General features: G+C 37.8%; 1 protein-coding gene across 1 annotated transcript; it reads right to left on the bottom strand.

Annotated features, from left to right (window-relative positions):
• Positions 1 to 15,128: 15,128 nt before the first annotated feature.
• LOC145031927 (putative E3 ubiquitin-protein ligase SINA-like 6) lies at positions 15,129 to 16,724 on the bottom strand. The gene is made up of 2 exons (XM_078980581.1): positions 16,144 to 16,724; positions 15,129 to 16,062 (listed from the first exon to the last, which is right to left on the bottom strand). The coding sequence occupies exons 1-2, from the start codon at positions 16,612 to 16,614 to the stop codon at positions 15,412 to 15,414; spliced, it is 1,122 nt and encodes a 373-aa protein (XP_078836707.1). The 5' UTR covers positions 16,615 to 16,724; the 3' UTR covers positions 15,129 to 15,411.
• Positions 16,725 to 17,663: the final 939 nt, after the last annotated feature.

Raw genomic sequence — 17,663 nt, 5'->3', positions numbered from 1 at the left:
GATGAAGACGTTTACATGAGTCAACCAGAGGGTTTTGTCAATGCAGAGCACCCGAATAGAGTGTGTAATCTTGAGAAATCCATATATGGATTGAAACAAGCGTCTCACAAATGGAATCTTTGTTTCAATGAGAAAGTCAAAGAGTTTGGTTTTTCGAGAAGCGATGATGAGTCATGTATATATGTCAAATCCAGTAGGAGAATAGTTAGCTTTCTTATTTTGTATGTGGATGACATACTGCTCATAAGAAACGACATCCCAACCCTGCAGGAGGTTAAGTCCTGGCTTGGGAAGTGCTTCGCTATGAAGGACCTCAGAGAAGCTACCTATATTCTTGGGATAAGGATATTAAGAAATAGAGTAAAAGACTAATAGGACTTAGTCAAAGTACTTACTAGGATAAAGTGTTGAAACGTTTTAGCATGGAAAATTGCAAGAAATGGGAGTTACCAATCCAAAGCAATACCAAGTTGAATAAAACTTAAAGCCCGAGTACCAAAGCTGAGATATCATAAATGAGTTGAATGCCTTATGCTTCCACTATTGGCTCGATAGAATCCTATATCATAAATAATGGGCCGACCTTGGTGCCTTCGACCCATTGATACGGTCAGAAAACTCACCTCAATCTGCTGATAAACAACTAGATGCCCGACTTCAGAATTGGAAGATCCCACACTAACACAACAAATAACTCTAATTAAAATTAGGTCATAAACTATAACCGTAGGTCTACAATCCCAACCCACACTACTAGATTAAAAAGGCTATTTTACCCTTCCTATAATAGGCCTAACCCATCTTGGCCCAATAACACAATAATGGACCCTAAGGCCCAACACATACTATTAAAGGCCCACTAACAGAATCCTGAAGACCACCTACTCTAAATAGGCCAAAACCCAACACCTAATTAAGGTCCAAATTTTCAAAGCCCGACCAATTTCCAAAACCCCACTGAGAGGTATATGCTCGGCGTACGCATTGTACGCATGACATACACAACCGATCACCAGTACGTGCAATTTACCACTCGGTACATCCAACGTACTAGGCTGCATACCACCCGAAGCCATTTAGTACTTAATCATTTCAGCCATTAGGTCCAATTTTCAGATCTCATCCAAAATAGGGTTCTAATACATAAATTTGCCAACTTTAACCTTAGCATGATTTTGTGAACCGAACATCCTTTTTTGTCCAACAATACTTATAATAAGGACTCAAACTCTTGCATGAGCCAATAACAACCATCAAGATGCCATTTTTATGCATTTATTACATCAAAAGGACCAAGATCTAACACCTCAAACTCCTGGAGTTTCCCAAACTCACAAAGAGAACCCATGGGGCCAAATACAGCTCATAAACAAGCCTCTAACTCAAACTATCAAAATGAATCATAAAGATAAGAGCTTTATACCTTCTTAAGCTCCCAAAGTTGTTGAAGACTCTGGATCTAGAAGTTTAACCTCTACAATGCTTGGTTACCAAGTTTCTCCTTCTTGAATACACACCAAAAATGCCACAAAATCACTTCTAATGCTCAAAATGCTCAAAGGATGAACTAGCGTTTCAATGGAACGTAATGAACAGTGGAGTATGATGAGGGTAAGTATCCAAAGGTTATAATGATGATAATATGGTGCAACCCCTAAAAATTAGGGTTTAAACCAAGCAGACATACTCCCCGCATACACCACTTACGCCCAGTGTATCTGGTTAACCCTCTGCGACCAAAACAATATCGTACACTAAGTGTACCCAAACGTACGCCCAACGTACGACGGACCTTATTTTCAAAAAATCTCAACTTAAGGGATAAAATAATTAGAATGTGGAATCGGATGTTATAACTCTGCCCCACTTGAATTAGACGACGTCCTTGAAGTCCACTGGTGCAAACAATTTTGGGTAGTGCTCCCTCATCTCGCCCTCCGACGTCGACGTCTATTCAGATCCCTTTCGGTGATGTCATTGCACCTTTACCACATTCACCACCCTATTACACAAAGCCTTAGTTTTCTTGTCGAGAATCGCAATCAGCTTCTCCACGTGATTTAGGCGCTCATCCATATGAATATCATCCAATGAAATTACTGCTGAATCATCGACTATAGATTTCCGCAACTAAGACACATGAAAAGTGTTATGGATTTGATTGAGCTCATTAGGCAAATCCAACCGATATGCAACCTTACCCACCCGAGCAGTAATCGTGAAAGGGCCAATAAACTGGGGGCCCAACTTGTCCTGCTTTCGAAAGCAGATGACCCCGTTCCAAGGTGACACATTCAGCAGCACCACGTCCCCTACCCAAAACTTGAGGTCCGAACTTCGTTGATCAACATAACTCTTTTGTCGGCTCTACGCGAACCGCAACCTATCGAACACTTGGTGAATCAACTATGTGGTCTTAAGCACCACCTCAGTGCTTCCCATGACCTGATGACCAACCTCGCCCTAACAAAATGGGGTCCTAAACCTTCTTCCATACAACATCTCAAATGGTGGTCGATCAATGCTAGCATGATAACTGTTGTTGTAGGAGAACTCGACCATTGGAAGGTAAGTATCCTAACTCCATCCAAAATCCAACACACAAGCCAGAAGCATATCCTCGAGCGTTTAGATAGTCCTCTCACTATGGCTATCGGTATGAGGGTGGTATGTCGTACTAAAATGTAACTGAGTACCCAACTCCTCATGAAACTTCCTCCAAACCTGGAGGTGAAACAAACATCCCAATCCGAAACCACTAAAACCGGTACCCCGTGTCGAACTACCATCTCTCGGACATAAAAATTAGCTAGCTTCTCTACGAATATTCTCTCGGCAATCAGGATAAATTGCACACTCTTGGTCAATCTGTTCACAATGACTCAGATAGAACCAACACCACGTGCCGTCCTACGCAATTTCATGATGAAATCAATAGTGATCTCCTCCCACTTCCACATGGGAATGGGCAAATGTTGCATCTTTTCGTGGGGTCTCTAATGCTCGACCTTGATTTCCTACAAGTCAAGCACCGCTCAACAAACCAAGCTATTTCCCTCTTCATGCAGGGCTACCGGTAACTCAACCTTAAATCTCTATACATCTTTGTGGCCCCCAGATAGATAGAAAACTTTAACTTATGCGCTTCCTCTAGAATCGTCTGCCTCACCTACCCGATGCTGAAACCCAAACTCTACCACACTGCGAAAACAACCCCCGACTGTCTCTAACAAATAAAGGAATCTATACTTTAATTCGCTCGGTCTTCCAATTTTCCTTTTTCAATCCCTCCACCTGAGACTTCTTGATCAAATCTATTAGAGGCGAAGTGACAGTCATCCAGAATAGATATCTCAGATAGATGATCTTGCCGCATTGCAGATCAAAGCATCAGCCACCACATTACCCTTCCCAGGGTGGTATAGGATCTCGCAATCATAATCATTCACCACATCCAACCACCTCTGCTACCGCATATTCAAATTCGGTTGATCTATCAAATACTTCCAACTCTTGTGGTCGATGTAAATAGTACATTGAACCCTATATAGATAATGTCTTTGGGTCTTGAGGGCAAACACCATGGCCCCCAATTCCAAATCATATGTGGGGTAGTTCGCTGCATGAGGCTTCATTTGCCTCAAAGCATAATCAATCACGTGAGATCTCTTCATAAGAATAACTCCCAAACCCGAAATAGAGGCGTCACAGTAAACCACAAAATCCTCCAAACCCTTGGGAAGTACAAAAATCGGGGCCTCACACAATCTCTGCCTCAGAGTCTCAAAATCCAACTGTTGATCAGGCCCCCATTGGAAGGTCACATTTTTCTTTGTCAGATGGGTCAAAGACGCAACAATCTTGGATAAACCCTGGATAAATCTCCGATAATAACATGCAAGAACTAAGAAACTCCAGATCTCAAATGCGGTCTTCGGAACCTCCCAACACATCACAACCTCAATCTTGGTTGGTTCAACCAAGATTCCCTTCTGGTTGACGATGTGCCCTAGAAATTGCACCTCGCGCAAACAAAACTCACATTTGGAGAATTTTGCATAAAGCCTCTCCCTCCTCAGGGACTCCAACACCTCTAGCAAATAATGCTCATGCTGCTCCTTGGTCTTGGAGTAAACCATAATATCACAAATAAATACAATCACAGACCGATCCAACGTCGGTCTTCAAACCCAGTTTATGAGGTCCGTGAACACTGCTGGCACATTAGTGAGCCCGAATGGCATCACCACAAACTCATAATGACCATAAGGAGTCTTGAAGGCTGTCTTCTGTACATCCTCATCCCTAACTCTCATCTGGTGATATCCTAACCGCAAATCAATTTTGGAAAACCAAGACGCACCCTAAAGTTGGTCGAACAAATGATCAATCCTCGAAAGTGGGTAACGGTTCTTCACCGTTAGCTTGTTCAACTCCTGGTAGTCAACGCACATTATGTGTGAACTATCCTTTTTCATAAAGAGAATTGGTGCTCCCCAAAGAGAACTGCTTGGATGAATAAAACCCTTGTCTAGCAGTTCCTACAGATGTGTAGACAACTCCTGCATCTCCAGTGGTGCCAAGCAATATGGAGCCGCACCCCATATCAAATCAATCTGAAACTCAACCTGCCTCTCGTGAGGCACTCCAGGAAAATCATCGGGGAAAACATCAGGAAAATCTCGCACAATGGGTACACTGCTTAACTCCGTCATACCCTCAACCCTTGTGTCAGAAATATAAGCTAAAAACCCAAACCAACCTTGTTGCAAATATCTTTTGGCCCTTGCAGCTGAACAGAGAGTTGGCCCATGTGATGCCCTCTCACCGGTAATAATCATTCCTCCCCGACTTGGAGTTTAAACTCGCACTAGTTTCCACTCACAATCAATCATGAACCCATTAGGGCCCAACCAATTCATCCCGATGATAACCTTTGATCTTCTCAAGGGAATCAACAACAAAACAATATGTAACCTCTCACTAAACATGTTTAGGACACACCCACGGAAAAACCCTCGAAGCACTCATGGTACGATAATCCATAATCTCCACCTCTAGAGGGGAATCCAAAGTCCCCAAAGCATCTCAAAACTTCTTGTTGAGCGTAAGAGATACAAAAGATCAGGTAGCCCCCGAATCAAACAGAATATGAGCAGACAAACGATTGACCAAAAAGATCCCTATAAAAGATCATAATAAACATAAGCATAAACAAAGGAAAAAAATAAAAGATAGGGTTTGGACACATACCGGTAACTACATTCAGTGTTGCTCGGGCCTCATCGATGGTCAACTAAAAGCCCTGCTCTTCACCACAAGAGTCACCGCCTTGACCTGGCGGCCATCGGTAATCATCAAGGTGGTAGGCACAGGTGTCGCCACTGCTCCCCCAGACAATATCGGAAAATCGGCCTTTTTATAGCTGGTCTGACTGTAATGAAAGCAAATAAGAGCCCTCTTGGGGAAATCCCTGCTCACATGGCCCGACTGGCCACAACTAAAGCATCTCGAACTTTCGGATCTCATGCTCTACTATGCAACTTGCCACACTTGGCGCAACGGCCCCGAACTTTATGGCCTATGGTGTGGGTATTAGAGGTCTTAGGCCTCTTGACCTGGCCTATTATTGTTTGCACCTACTCCAGCTTCCACTTCAACCGAAGCTCCAACTCAATTTCCCCCTCATGGGACTTATCAATCATATCATTCAGTGTCACGCACCCCGAAAAGCTCATGAACTCCCTGATATCATCCCTCAGTATAGCATGATATCTTGTCTTCACCATCTTCTCATATACAATGTACTGCGAGACCAACAATGCCCTCTCCCTGACTTTGGTGGTGATCTCTGCCACAGTCTCTATAGTCTGGTGAAGGTCTTGGAACTCCCTCGCCGGTTGTTGCACCTCTATAGCTAGTGCAAATTCCCGTTGGAACCTCTGAGCAAAGTCCTCACATGTCATATCTGCCACTGTAGCCGTCCCCACGGCTCGGGTAACCTCCTCCCACCAGTCCCACGCTCTGTCCCTCAACAAGCAGGATACGAATCCTACCTTTGCCCCCTCAGGGAAAGAGCTCGTTCGCTGAGCATTCTTCATGTTAGCAATCCAATATCAGCTATCGATGGGGTCCTTAACCCCAAACAACTCGGTGCTCCACATGCCTTGAACTCCAGTATAGAGGGAGCTCGAGACCCAATCTGACTTGCAATAATATTGGCTCGAAAAAACCTGAACCACTCCGCCATGAGCTCAAAAATCCCCTCATTGACGATACCAAAAATCACAAGGGCAGCGTCGAGAATGAATCGAGTAACCTCTACTGCAATATGCTCACGCAACCTCTCATCAATATGTTCGGCAACTTAACTAAACTAGAGCCAGAACCTGAACCTGAACCTCCTCGAGTAATCATTACCATATTCAAACTGAAAATACAACATAAAAGCAATCAATAAAAGAGGTTTTGAGGGGACTCCTCTACGTCGTACTCCTTAGAGTTTCCAGATATGCACTTTTCTCAGGTACAGGTCCTATGCTTCCAGTAGTATGGGCCCAATACTACCTTCCATATATACATATACCATCCCCAAGGTCAAATATGATTCATAGAAGTTACCACACTATGACCATAAACAAAACTTATGCTACACAACATACATATCCTAGACTATTCTATGAATTCTCAACTCTCACCACTCGCCGTACCAAGTACCTCAATCAACACCACTGGATGTCTTATATATGCAAGTTATACACAAATAGGATCACATAGACTATCAAATGAAGGTCCTACCCTAAGTCCACAACCAAACAAGGAACGAGAAATGAGGCAAAATCGATCATTCTAGGGCTATGCAATCCTAATCATATACAATTTTGAAAGCATACACTTAGCAAATAATTGAGTTGATATAAATTCCAAGTAATACATGGCATACAGCTCTAGTGGCTATAAGGCATCACACAAATCATGCATTTTATGATATGCTTCTTGAAGGTATATTAAGCCCTAATCTAGCATGCAATTCACATATCAAACATACTAATCACTATACGTAAGTATGGGCAACTTAGAAAACACTTATTTGAGCTCGACTGATTGCACACATCACTCTCCCCTTTTTACTTAAAAGAACCCTTTTTCAAAAATTAAATTTATTTTCTTTTGAAAATACCATCATTTCCTCAGTTTGAGTTCTGACACACCCGAGAGTGTGCCCAAATCCCTTCAACCAAGGCTCTGATACCAACTTGAAACGACCCAAAAACCAAGATAAAAATTTTCATTTTTAAATAAGAGGTACATTCATTAAATTGTTCCAAAAACCATTACATAGTACAATGTCATATCATCGGAGTACAATATCTAAAAGTGCGGAAAATGGTGTGGGGGGGATGTTGTGCCATCATGTCGGGCCCTTTCCCTTAGTATCGGATGTACCTGAAACCATAAATATAAATTGTGAGCAAAAGATTTGTGAGTTTCCCCAAGTACCACATACCAAACATAAATAAGTTATTGCATGGTCCAAACCATAGTCTTACAACTAGTTTCCTGCTGAGGGCCGAATCCTGGTCTTCTATAAAGTTTACAGGAGCCGGATCCTGCTCTTTCATACAGGTGTCAAGGGCCATATTCTGGTGTTTCTTACAATTTCCAGGGGCCAAATCTTGGTCTTTCATACACATATAAAAAATATAGCTAACATCCTATATCACATATACCTCAGTCTGTTGATAAACAATTAGATGCCCAACTATAGAACCGGAAGATCCCACACTAACACAACAAATAACTATAATCAAAATTATCTCATAAACCATAACCGTGAGTCTAAAATCCCAACGCACACTCCTAGCTTAAAAAGGCCATTTTCCCTTTCCCATAATGGGCCTAAACCATCTTGGCTCAATAACACAATAATGGACCTTAAGGCCCATAAAGGCCCACAACATACTACTTAAGTACCACTAACAGAATCATGAGGCCCACCTACTCCAACCGATCACCAGTACACCCAATGTAGCACTCGGTAGGCCCAACGTACTGGGCTGCTTGCCACCCTAAGCCATTTAGTGCTTAATCCTTTCATCTATTGGGTCTAACTTTTAGATTTTGTCCAAAATAAGGTTATAATACATAAAGTTGCCAACTTTAACCTTTAGCATGATTCATTGGAACGCAACATCCATTTTTGTCCAACAATACTCATAATAAGGACTCAAACTCTTGCATGGGACAGTAACAACCATCAAGATGACATTTTTATGCATCTAATACATTAAAGGGACCAAGATCTACCACCTCAAACTCATAGAGTTTCCTAAACTTACAAAGAGAACCCATGGGACCAAATAAAGCTCATAAACATTCCTCTAACTCAAACTATCAAAACGAATCATCACGATAAGAGATTTATACCTTCTTAAGCTCCCATAGTTGATGAAGACTCTGGATCTAGAAGCTCAACCTCAATAATGCTAGGTCACCAGGTTTCTCTTTCCTGAATGCACACCAAAAATGCCACAAAATCACTTCTAATACTCAAAACGCTCAAAGGATGAACTGGGGTTTCAATGGGACATAATGAACAGTGAAGGTTGATGAGGGTAAGTGTCTAAAGGCCATAATGATGAGTAAATATGGTGCAAAACCTAAAAATTAGGGTTTGACCCAAGAAGACGTACGGTTCGCGTAAACCACGTATGCCCAGCGTACGTGGTTAACCCTCCGCAACTAAAGCAATCTTGTATGCTAAGCATACCCAAACATATGCCTAGCATATGAAGGACCTTATTTTCTAAAAATATCAACATATGGGATAAAAGAATTAGAAACTGGAATCATATGTTATATGTTCATCCTTGACCATCCGACAGTTCAAACACCTCTCCATATACCAGGCTATCTCCATATTCAAGCACGACCACCAATAACAAAGTCTCAAATCCTGATATAATTTGTGGCTCCAAGGTGTATTGAAAATTAGGACTTATGTTCCTCCTCCATCACAGTCTGCCAGACCCCACAAAAACTTGGAACCTAAACTCGACCACACCAGGTCAGAAGTCTACGACTGTCGGTAGAAAACCTATCAATCTCGCCTTTGATCCTCTCTTGCTTCCATTTATCCTTCTTAACCCCCTCGGCCTTAGCCTCACTAATCCAATCCAGAAGTGGAAAATCGATGGAAATCATCATACATAAACCCCCAACAGAAGTACTAGCTGCCTTGTGGCTCAAAGCATCAATGACCACATTCGTTTTCCCGGGATGGTACAAAATATCCAGTCATAATCATTGACCATGTCAAGCCATCTATGTTGTCTCATATTCAGATTCGGCCGATCCATGAGATACCTCAGACTCTTTTGATCCGTGTAGATGGTACATCAGACCCATATAGATAATGTCATTGAATCTTGAGGGAAAACACCACCACCCCTAACTCCAAATCATGCGTCAGATACATGTTAACATGCTATTGTGAGTGTAACGCACGGATCATGGAGGTACTTAATTTCTTGATTTTTTTTAGAAGAAGGTCACGACACGAGGCATGGTGGTCACGTCGTGAGTGACCTTTGACTAGTTGACCCGTGTTGTTGAGTCTCATGATGTGAGACTCTGAATGCTCATGATGTGAGTATGCCCTGATGACCAAAACCCTAATATTTTTGGTATATAATGGTATGTGAAGGCTAGGGTTGCCCATCCTTATCCTCCTTCACTCTCTTGCCTCCTAAAAACCCTAATCTCGACTTGCTTGAGGTCCTTAGCCATTTTAGGTGATTTTGAAGCACTCATTTGGTGGTCTTTGTTTATTCAAGTGGAAGAAGACTTTGGTGGAGCATTATCTTGGCAATCTAGCTTCTACCTCAACTTCTTGTAGAGCTTTTGGACCATTGTAAGTCATAAAGCTCTGGCCTTTTTACCTCTTTCTTGCTAGATCTAGACTTTAAGATCTTTCTTGCATGGTTGTATGGGATTGCATGTATATGATCCATAAAGTTGACAACTTTATGGATCATTGAGTCACCTTCTGCATTACAATCCTTTGGTGTGAGATTTAGAGTAGTTTTAGACTCCAATCATGAGTCTTGATCCCATTATCCCTCTTTTTGACCTAGTAAGTGTTTAAGTCATGCATTGGACATGCATGAATAAAAAGCTATGATTTTTATCATCCTTTGGGTGAGGGAAGACCCTCTAGAAGGTCCCAAGTAGTGGATTAAAGGAATAAGAGCTTAATGCTCCAAGCTATCCAAGGCAACACTTTCGACATGATGAAGGAGCCTATCACGTCGTGAGAATGCTTGCCATTACAACTGTTTTGTTCGGATTAGGTGACAATGTGACCATGAGTGGCCACGACATGATGATGACTGGAATCGAGCTTGGGCAAGTTGGCAAGCTGATTTGAACCGCTGAGTTGGGACCATGTTGAGTTAATACTCACGACGTGACCATGAGTTGGACACAACGTGAGGGTCAGCTGTTGGAGCTGGATCGTTGACTTTGGGTTATTTTGGAACTTTTGGCCCTAGTTTGGTTTTAGGCCATTATTGGGTCTTAGTAATAATGGGCTCAACCTTAGATAATAACTAGGATTGGTATTGATTATGTTCAGTGTGAGAAGCCATTGTGCAGCAGACTTGGCATGATATTTGGTATCTTCTTATTGAGGTGACTCTCCTCACTGTGTTTGGCGGGTTGAAGGCACCAATTCCGGCCCAAGATTTATTATGATCATGATGCCAGTTGTTTGTATGACTCTTGCATGTATGGTATGTGATATGTATACCGAGTAGGGTCTGATGCCAGGTAGGGTCTGATGAGTGTATTGTATGCTATTTAGCTTAGTTATTCTTGCATGTATTTTGTGTGTCTGTATGCATATCGGGTGGGGCCCGATGAGTATGATTGGGCGGGGTCAATAACAACCCTCAAGATAGCATTTTTATGCCTCTAACACACCAAAAGGGACTAAGATCTAGCATCACAAGCTTCTGGAGTTGCCTAAACTCACAAAAGAGAATCCATGGACCAAAAATGAGCTTATAAACAAACCCTAACTCTAAGTATCAAAAGGATTAACAAGGTAGGAGCTTTTTACCTCTAAAAGCCTCCTAAGATGATGTAGATTCAGGATCTTGAAGCTCAACCTCGTCCAAGGATTGCTCACCAACTTCTTCTTCTTGCAAACACGCCAAAAAGGCCACCAAAGTTACTTTCAAGCTCACGGATCACTCTCAAAGGGTATTAGGGTTTTTAGGGACATTCAAAGGCAGTAGAGGTTGATAAGTGAGGGTCCAAGGTTATAAGTGAGCTTAAATTGGGCTCATGCCCTAAAATTAGGGTTTTAGTGAATGGCTACATAAGCCCAGTGTACGTAGCTCAAGGTCGCAACTCAACACGCCCTTGTATGCTAAGTGTATATAGACGTACGCCCATCATACGAAGGGACTTCTTTTGCAATAAAATAAAAAACACAAGGAATAAAAGGGACATACCAGAATCTGAGTGTTACAAGAACTCAGATCTAATCCCAAATATCACTCTAAATCATAAAGTTTCCAACGTTATGACTTTGCATGGCTAGAATGTGCCCAAAACCAAAACTCTAATTTATTACACAACTTCAAGCTTCATTTCTCTTGCATGGGTGAAAGGAAAGGATCAAGATCAGATTTTTATGACTCCAAGCACCTTAAAACCTCTGAAAAGATTACTCATAAGGTCTGGAGTAGCTCATACTCAACTAGACCAAGGTTATAGGACCAAAATGCACAAAAGCCTTCTGAAGGTTGCTAAGGAGATGTAAGGTCCAGATCCACAAGGCTTGAAACATCTCAATTGATTTTTTAGAGCTTCATTCCTTAAAAAATGAGCACAAAATAGTAAAAATGCTCAAAACTTCACAAATGGAGATTAGGGTTTGCAAGGGGTCGTTTGGGAGGATGGAGGCTGAAGGTGTAAAGGTTTTTAGGAGTTAAGGTTGTTTAAATGTGGCTCAAACCCTCAATATTTGGGTTTGCTCATTAGTCGAGTATGTCCTGTGTACTCCTTGTGTACACCCTGTGTATACAAAGGCACCCACGTCATCTTTTAATGACCTATGCCCGACGTAAGGACCATTTTTGCAACAAATTTACATTTTGAATCAAAATGGAAATTACCTGATTTGGCTGGGTGTTACATAATGAATTGATGATTGATCTTAATAACATTTTAACTAGGAGAGTGGGTGATGGAAATAAAACTTAGTTTAGATGCCTCAATACTTTTCTAGGGAGTTGTATGTGTCATATAAAAGGGAACTTTATTTTATAAACTAGGCGAATGCCCGCTCGTTGCGCAAAAACACCTATATTATTGAAGTCTTTACAAATATATGATTTTTTAAATAGAATAATAACGTTGTTGTTAAATTTGATATAATAATTTGTATATACTAAATTGATATAATATATTGTTTATTTTGAATTATATGATAATATATATATATATATATATATATATATATATATATATATATATATATATATATATATATATATATTTATTATAACTTCATAATCTCAATCGTTTGAATGACTTCTATCCGCGAGTTACACATGAATAAAATTAAATATAATATATGATTTGATGTTATTTATTGTTGTTTTTATTGTTAATTAATTTTTTTAAATTTATTTGCTTAATGTTTTAATTTCTATCATTATAATTATTTAAAACATCAAACATTGTTTTTTTTTATTTTAAAGCTAACAATATAATCATTTATATAGAGTTGTTTTTAACTATTGTTATTGTAAGTTATTATAAGCTACTTATTTGGAAACTTTTAATGATTATAAAAATATATTTAAGAAATATTTTAGTTAAATTGAGATTACAATTTAGTTTTTGCTTTTATCACTACAATTTATCACTTTTAACTATTTATAAAATATTCTTTAGTTTTTTCAAATGAAACTGAGATTTATATTTGAGTTGACATTGTAATGCGCAAAAACACCTATATAGTTGAAGTCTTTACAAATATATATTTTTTAAAATATAACACTAACGTTGTTGTTAAATTTGATATAATAATTCGTATATTAATTTGATATAATATATTGATTATTTTGAATTATATGATAATATATAAATCTATTATAATGTCATAATGTCAAATCGTTTGAATGACTTCTACTCGCGAGTTACACATCAATAAAATTAAATATTATATATGGTTTAATATTATTTATAGTTGTTATTTTTAACTAATTTTTTAAAATTTATTTGCTTAATGTTTTAATTTCTATCATTATAATTATTTAAAACATCAAATATTATTTTTTGATTTTAAAGGTAACAATATAATCATTTATATAGAGTTATTTTTAACTATTGTTATTATAAGTTATTTTAAGCTACTTATTTAAATTTTTTTTAACGATTATATAAATATATTTAGAAAATATCTTAGTCAAACTCATATTACAATTTAATTTTTACATTTATCACTATAATTTATCACTTTTAACTATTTACAAAATATTATTTGGTTTTTTTAGTGGAACTGAAATTTATATTTAAGTTGACACTGTAATGTTATATTTAAATTAACAATTTGAGTATTTTGTACAAACTGTTGAAAAATTGTAGATTTAAACTAATAATGGTTTACATGCAACAACATTTTAAATCTAAAAAATTAAGTATAATATGTTAGAATTTAAAGACATAACTTTATAAATAGAAGTAAATATATTATTTTATAATTGAAATTTAGTTTTATTATGATTACACTTTAGGTTTGATATTTATTTTACCTTATTAACCAACTTACAATCATTATTAGAAAGACACTACAATTTATCACTTTTAATTATTTATAAAATAATCTTTGGGTTATTTAAGTTAAATAAAATTTATATTTAAGTTGAACCTATAATGTTATATTTTAATTAATAATTTAAGTATTTTATACAAATTGTTCAAAAATTATACATTTAAAATGATAATGGTTTACATCGAACAATAAATTAAAATTAATAAATTAAGTAAAATATGTTAAAAGTTAAAAAACATAATTTTAAAAGTAGAATTAAATATATTATTTTAATATTGAAATTTAGTTTATATATGAATACACTTTAGATTTGATATTTATTTAACCTAATTATCAAATTATAATTATTATTATAAAGAAATTGAAAAGTCATAGGAGTTTGAAATGAATGTGGTGAAAGAAAAAAAAAATGGAGGTTTCAAATGCATGAGATTCAAGAAAAAATGCTAGCTTTATAAGTATGTATGATAATGGTATATAATTATATATCAAGCAAACGAATTATTAACCACAAACTATATAAATTTTATTATTTTGTTGTATTTTCATTAAAAAAAAATACCCAATATAATTAATCAATCATGATTGGTATCTTAATAATTTTTACATTTCTTTTTCCCTCGACAAAACTCATCATGATATTAGTGATTTAACTAAATTCTAAAGGAATCGGGTAATTGATATAACACATAAGTAATTAATTTTATTTTATTTTCACGTGTATGGTGTATTTTGATCAAAGTTTTTTTTGGAATATTTTAGTTTTTAGTTTTAAAGAAAAAAAATCTCATTCGATAATATGGTCTTTTATTTTATTTTAAACAAAAATCTTTTAATTCAAAAGTTACTTCAAAGGCGTGTTTGACACAAAACGTTTGGAAGCGTTTGAGAGTTTCTAACTTCTAGCGTTTGACAAAAATCTCCGTTTTGAACTAAAAGTCTTGTTTGGCACTACAAGCTTCTAACATTTAGTTTAAACAAAACGCTCAAAATCCAAATGCTACTTCACATAGGGTTTAACAAAACGTTAACCGCTACAAGCTACTTACTACGAGTTAGTTTTGCCGAACAAACCCCAAGTACAAGTAGTTGTTTGGATCTTTTAGCTTTTCAATGCTTTTAGGTTTGATTTTTATGTAATTTTATACTTTAAAATCGAACAACTACTTTTGTCAAACATTTATATACAAATAAAAGCAACAAATTTTAGCCTCCAACTAACATCAATCAGCTAGTTTTCTTCAAACAACCAATTTCTCTACTAACGGGTAAGATGTGATGAATGGTTAGTGCAACCAAGCAATAATTTATATTATCTTGTCAGTATCTTCAATCTTGAATTATGAAGTTTAACTGTTTCTTCACCTGCGACTAACATATAAAAAAATCTTTTCATTCTCAACTCATGACAAACTTGACAACCAACTTGGACCTTTTTTTTTTCATCAAAACTTCCATTTTCACCTTTCTCATTTAAAAAACAGCCGAGGTGACCATGGCTGCAGCTAAACTAATACAATCCCTTACACACCAGTCCTATATTTTTCACCAACTCTATCCCATCACCAGACCAGAAAACTTTTCTTTATACGTAATTCTATGGTGAACCTCAAGATCTCAGATGGGATGATTAGATAGTTCTTGTTGGGGGTATGTTGCTCCCACTTTCCACTCACCTCAGGTACACTCTTTATCGAGAAACATGTCTCCGAGCATCTCACACTAAGTTTGTATGCAAAAGCAGTCCTAAATACGTTTGGTCCTACGCAATCCACATTAAAAACTCTCCCATGTCCTTGAATGTCATGGTTGAGGATGAAGATGACCCTTTCATTCTGTTCTTGAAGAATTACATACTTTTGACCTATTCTGACATCAATATTGAAGGTCGTGTTGAAGATGAAGGAAGTAGCAGAAGATGAATGATGGGTGCGGAAATGGACGTACAGGTTGACGTAAGAACCGGTAAACCGGCAGGATGAAAGAGGACAGAAACATAATGTATGGCTACATACTTGTTCATGCTGAGCTTTCATATGGTAAATCAATGGCTCTGTGCATCCATACTCCTTGTTTTCGCAGTCTACTGTGATTGAATTGACTAGCTTCTCCATAGCCCGACATCGGTTGAATCCAATCGGCAAGCAGCATGATGGACACTTGTGATTCGATTTCGTGCAACAACAGGAGCATGCTATGTGCCCATTTTGACACTACAATGGCAAATGCATTGTTAAAACAAGAGCATATGTGTATTCATGGATTTGAATTGAAAGAGGGGAATTATAAATTACCTGGTAGATTGGAGAGCGAAATGGTTCGAGGCAGATCGGGCAATCGAGCACGTCTGGATCGGTGAACACCACCGGAATTTCTCTGGTTGGATCTCTGATCGGCGATGAAACCGGGCTAGAACTCGAATATCCACTATCAGAATGGTGATTCTGATGTTGCCCCAAATCATAATCGATCCAGACATCATCATCCACGTCTTCCATCAAAGTCCCTCCTGAGCCCAAATTGGAATCGGATTCCAGCGGAATCACATTCTCGTCTTCCTCCACCGTACATGACGGACAGACTCTGTGTGGCGCTCGTGATGGCTGAAACATCTGCTGCTGCGGTGCCGATTGGGCGAACCGCGGCAGCCTATTATCGGATCGGTTGACCATTGGATTCTCCGCCTCGTCTTGGCCGCCGCCAGCAGACGCCATTGAGGCCGAAGCTTGAACCCTCCTGAACATGTTTTGACTTCTGTCCGCCATAGATTTGAGATTCTTGATTTGTAAAATATGAAAGGGACAGAGCAGCTGTTCTTGTCAAGAATAAAGAAATATTTATAGCGAAATTTTACACCCGCTCCCGACTTCATTAAAGAAAAAAAAAAGGGAACAGAAAAAATAAATTATTTCGTGCTCGCGAATTCGAAAAAAAAAAAAAACAAATCATTTTAGATGGAAAAAAAATGACATTTATACCCTTAATTTTATTAGTAAATATCCCCCTCCTTCCCAAACCAACTCTCTCCATTTCCTCCTCCTCCCCTCAAAACATTAACAAAAGATTTTCTTTTTTTGATATAGTAATCGTCAATTGTATTCAAGATGCAAAACAAAAAAAACAAACAACTCAAAAAAAAAAAAAAAAAAAAAAACACCAACTCATCCAAAAACAATTGCGTGCACCCATCATATGTTTGAGGACATCTATCCGTATATGAAGTGACAATTAAATAATGTCCTAGTTTTTACTTGACTTGCTGCCAAAAAATTTCAAGTCCTCGGTAATTCATAGGGTTCCAAACCCACCAACTCCAATTCTCTATAAATTTATTCTCCTTATACTCCCGATGATAACCTCTATCAAATATTATATCACACTCCCTGATAGCAACAACTACATTATCAACCGATTTCATAATCTTTGAGTTAAAATCTTTTTCTTTTTCTTCTTCTTCTTCAAATTTCATCTTTTTACTCTTACACTTCTTTACACTTGAAGACTGTTATGGTGAAAAAGGAGTTGTAATAACCCCCTGAATGTCACCATCAACATCAACGTATTGGTTCTCCAAATGAACTTCACTGGTAACTAAAAACTCATCAACTTCTGCAATTGTTTCTACTTGAATTTTTTTCATTTTTATTTAATCGTACATATCTTTCTTTTGTTGTATCAACATGTGCACCAGACGCCCTATCCCTTGCAAATAATACCAACATATCATCGAAGTTTGCCACCTTTTTTTTATCTTTAACGACGCAACCTAAGATTTTGACTGTTTAACAACACAAACATAATTAATAATGCAAAC

This window comes from Lactuca saligna, chromosome 2 (assembly GCF_052625555.1).
Source record: "Lactuca saligna cultivar CGN05327 chromosome 2, ASM5262555v1, whole genome shotgun sequence".
NCBI classification, from domain to species: Eukaryota; Viridiplantae; Streptophyta; class Magnoliopsida; order Asterales; family Asteraceae; genus Lactuca; species Lactuca saligna.
Note: the sequence above shows the minus strand (reverse complement) of the source record. Positions and strands in the feature narration are given on the sequence as shown.